The sequence below is a fragment of the Temnothorax nylanderi genome, unplaced genomic scaffold (assembly GCF_030848795.1).
Source record: "Temnothorax nylanderi isolate EJ_2023f unplaced genomic scaffold, tnyl_v1.0 TNYL_tig1232_pilon, whole genome shotgun sequence".
Classification (NCBI taxonomy): Eukaryota; Metazoa; Arthropoda; class Insecta; order Hymenoptera; family Formicidae; genus Temnothorax; species Temnothorax nylanderi.
Window position 1 is genome coordinate 601 of NW_027250294.1, and position 4,196 is coordinate 4,796.

The following is a 4,196-nucleotide window of genomic DNA, read 5'->3' on the forward strand; positions in this document are numbered from 1 at the left end:
TTTTGGCACCTTTACGCCGCCAACCTGGGTCGTTTTCGTCCTGACGTTTTTTTTTAGTGTTAAAGTGTTACAAAAAATCTGAAAAATTCATGGAGGTAATTCAAACCTTCAATTTGAAGTATCAATCATAAAATTATAAACAATTTAATTTTTTCACATAATTTGTATTAAAGTCTCTCTATACCCGTTTTCAAAAGTTACAACTACATTTGATTTTGGCCCGGACGAAAACGACCCAGGTATACGGGCTAAGGGTTAACAATCTCTATTTAAAGAATTAATTTCAGCACAATGATATTATTAAGCACTAAAAAAAATTATAATTTATACTATTCTTCTTTCTGTCATTGAATTTATTTGCCATTAAATGTATAACGTACATATTGTTTCTCAACGGAAACTGCGAAGAAGTGGTCTCTTCCGTCAGGAGGAAAATGTATATATATATGCATGTATATACACACAGCAAGTTCCTTTACACATTTATATTCTAGAAGCGATCGAGATGTCTATTATAACAAGATTTGTTACGTTTTTAATTTTTAAGCGTGATATGTACAATATTTATTACACGCTTATGCTTTTTAAGCGTAATATCTACTACGGGCAAGATTTGCTATTATAAAAATATAAAAAAAATCTTATTAATCTAATAATAGCTAGGGTATTATAATAGGGTATATTTATAATTAAACAACTAGCAATATACATATATACATCTTTATTAATCAATCAGGTAATCTGTAATGTCACAAATTCGGCCATTTTGGAAACATTCCTCGATCCATTTACACTTGACAATTTTTATAGATGTTTGCTCGCGTGCATTAATGTTTCTTACAATAGTGCATGTCTCATCGCTTGTGTCTTCTACAAACGCATGCGTAACGGAATTATCAATTTGGTCTTTAACTGTACCTGACATGAAACGGAATTTATAGTTAGCATGATACGATCGATTCCCAAAGAATCCAATTATATCTCTAAACAGAGAATAAGGCGATGGACCCCCGAATAATTCCTTGTCCATCTCTTTTTCCTGCTCACTGGTTAACTGGTTGTCTGCAAGCTAAATAATTTGCACGATTAGATTAGTGCGATAATTTATATATATATATTTAGTAATAAACGTTAATTTCAAGTACCTCGTTCGTCATCTTGGCGAGTGAACGCTTCAAACTTTCTTCAGTTGCGTAAACAGAAAAATGGTCGTAATATTCATCATAGTTTTCTGCAAGTTTCTGTCTAGTACTGTCCCGACTGCATAACAATTCCCACGGTAAAAAATTGTCTGACGAAGCCCAGTCGGAGTCCGATTGATTGGTGACACGTTGAAACCAATCCAAAGTTACAACATCGTATTTCTTACTGTTTATAACTTCCAAAGCTCGTATCTGAAAAAGGAATTTGTTCTATTAGTTCGATAACTATTGCATGTTCAACTATTCAAGCTTGAGTTGCGCGATAACATAGCAGAAAAAAAAATATATATATATATTTCCTACCGTTCTATTATTGCCTACTATCACGCAGAAAGTATTCCTCATAGGATTCTGCACAATTTTTGCGCTATGCTGCTGCAGTATTTCTTCAATCTGCTCTTTCGGCAATTCATCGGTGCCATTAGTCACGCAAATTTCCTTGCCTTCTAATCGTCGCGTGAGTACTACGCGCTGGCGCTTGCTGTACTGAGCGTACTGGCTGTACATCTCGCTGTCTTTTCTAGATAGATAGATAGAAAATCATAAGTAACATAATTCGGTATCCAATATGCTGTCAAATAATAATAAATTGTTTGTAACTGACCTCGCCTTAATTCAAAATCCCGGGTCTGGCAAAGCGATGCAGAGGTGGCTGCAAATGCAATATGCGATCGCGCACGTGTTCGAGCCGGCCTGTCGCGACGCGTGAAACACTTTCAGATCCGTCACTGACGCCAGATTAGTATGAATCTTGGTACGATTCGCTCCAGTGAGTTTGTCCGCCCTCTCGATGTCACCTGTATTCCAATCCGCCCAATAAATGTAGTCCCGATACTGCGTAACACTGAACGGATAGACACGATGTCAGCCCAGTACAATTTGCGCCCAATATAGTCAATTGTCAGACCGTTCGCCCGGCTGATATGCAAAACGATCACTTGCCGCCCTCTCGATACTGCCGGTATTAGCAACCTCCTTTACCCACCCACCGATCTACCTCACGCGATGAGCCGTCTCGAATTTTCATTTGTTTTTCTAAGTTAGAAACTGTCATTTCGGAATCAACCGTCTTGCCGTTGATCAGCTTGTCGCCTTATTTTGAGTTCGCAAATTAATAATATTGACATAAGGTATTTCACACACACAATACACATACACATATAATACACATACACACGGAAAGAGAGGGTTTTATTAAGTCGCTGAATACTGTGGGAGTGACGAACCACGGGGTCCTGATTTCTTTCTGTGACACACTACATTTTTACTATTATTTATATATATATTGCATTTTTTTTTGTATAAAAGGATGTGTAACGAACCGACGAAAAGACGTAAGCGAAGCTTTTCAGAAGCTTGGCTTACTGATGATCGTTACAAATCTTGGGTACGCAAAGTACCATCCGATAATACGCTTTATTACTGCAGTATATGCAATAAAAATTTTTCCTGCAATGCAACACATATTTCAAAACATCCGGATTCTGCGTCTCACAAAAAAAATATTGCGAAAAATTTACCATCAAGTAATGATGATAATAATTTGTCAATAAAAAATTTTTGTAAATCATGGTTACATATTGAGCAATATAAATGTTGGTTACGCGAAGTGCCACATGATCCAAGTTTATTTTATTGTTTAATTTGCGATAAATCTATTGCTTGTAGCTCAAAAATCAATTATCACGCGAAATCGAAAACACATATTGACAAATGTAAGAGTAGTTGTAGTGAAATAAATAAATCCAATAAAGATTCAAATACGCAAACTAATGAATCACGGACATTTGATGAGCTTGTAAAAGAAGCGGATATTAGATATGCCGCATTAATCGCTGACATAAATATTCCTCATCAAAATGCAAAAAAAATTCTTGAATTCTTTCAATACCAAGGAAAAAATCCTGATGTTTTGGAAAGCATGAGCATGGGTCGTACAAAATGTAAAAACATTATTACTAACGTTTTGTGCCCAATTGAGACGGAACGTGTCGTTGACAAGATTCAGAACACAAAATTTACAATATATGTAGACGAAACATCTGACATTTGTAATGATAAATGGATGACTTTCCTCGTTCGATACGTTGACCCGGAGACATTAGATATTCGCTCGCAGTTAGTTAAATTAATTGATATCGATGCCAAAGATTCCAGCGCGGAGAAGTTGTTTTCTGCATTTAAATGTGAAATGTTAAATTTACAGATACCATTTTTAAATATTATTTCCTTGTCATGCGACAATGCGTCAGTCATGACAGGGAAACATTTATCATTCAAAAAAAAATTGGAAGAAGTATGTCCACATTTATTAACACTTTCATGCCCTTGCCATTCTTCCGCGTTAGCAGCGCATGCTGCATGCAAAAAAATACCCGCATTTTGCGATGAATTTGTAAAAAAAATTGTTAGTTACATTAACAGCAGTCCAAAACGTACGGCTATTTTTCGTGAATTTTGCGAATGTTTCCAAGAAACAAATCGCAAATTATTAAAATTATCTGATACACGCTGGCTTTCTCACCACGCATGTGTAGTAAGACTTCTGGAATCTTGGGATACAATTAAACATTTTCTTAACGAAAATGTTGTGAGCGAAAAAACACAGTCTGGAGAACATCTATTGTCTATAATGGGTAATGTAGAGACAAAAGCTTATTTTCTTTTTTAAAATATATTTTAAATTTTTTCAACGCGTTTAATGCATTTTTCCAAGCATTAGAAACGCGAATTCATTTATTGCAGCCAAAATCTGTAAAGTTTCTTTATGAAATCTGCCGAAATTTTTTGAAGGATAAGCACTTAAAACCATTCTGTATAAACATAGAGTTCTCTCTAAAGGAGAATCAAAAAGTTCTGAATAAAGTTAGTTTAGGATCAGAATGTGATGAATACCTTGACGAATTAATGACGCAAGGGCACAAAGACGCAGTGACAACTGTTAAAGAGAACTGCTTGACGTTTTATGTGACTGCTGCAGAAGAAATTCGTAAA

At 35.5% G+C, this 4,196-nt stretch overlaps 1 protein-coding gene across 1 annotated transcript; it reads right to left on the reverse strand.

Annotated features, from left to right (window-relative positions):
* Window positions 1-706: 706 nt before the first annotated feature.
* On the reverse strand, window positions 707-3,841 carry LOC139787003 (DNA ligase 4-like). Its single transcript, XM_071726097.1, has 4 exons — window positions 1,807-3,841; window positions 1,506-1,722; window positions 1,146-1,394; window positions 707-1,069 (listed from the first exon to the last, which is right to left on the reverse strand). Exons 2-4 carry the CDS (start codon window positions 1,707-1,709, stop codon window positions 725-727), a joined length of 798 nt encoding a protein of 265 aa, XP_071582198.1. The 5' UTR covers window positions 1,710-1,722; window positions 1,807-3,841; the 3' UTR covers window positions 707-724.
* Window positions 3,842-4,196: the final 355 nt, after the last annotated feature.

Bases quoted from the DNA above. Each gene is read 5' to 3' on its own strand.
- LOC139787003 (XM_071726097.1), bottom strand. From the start codon at position 1,709: ATGTACAGCCAGTACGCTCAGTACAGCAAGCGCCAGCGCGTAGTACTC. The intron at 1,395-1,505 runs GTAGGAAATATA...TTCCTTTTTCAG, and splicing joins TAGTAGGCAATAATAGAACG to ATACGAGCTTTGGAAGTTAT. The intron at 1,070-1,145 runs GTACTTGAAATT...CAAATTATTTAG, and splicing joins TCGCCAAGATGACGAACGAG to CTTGCAGACAACCAGTTAAC.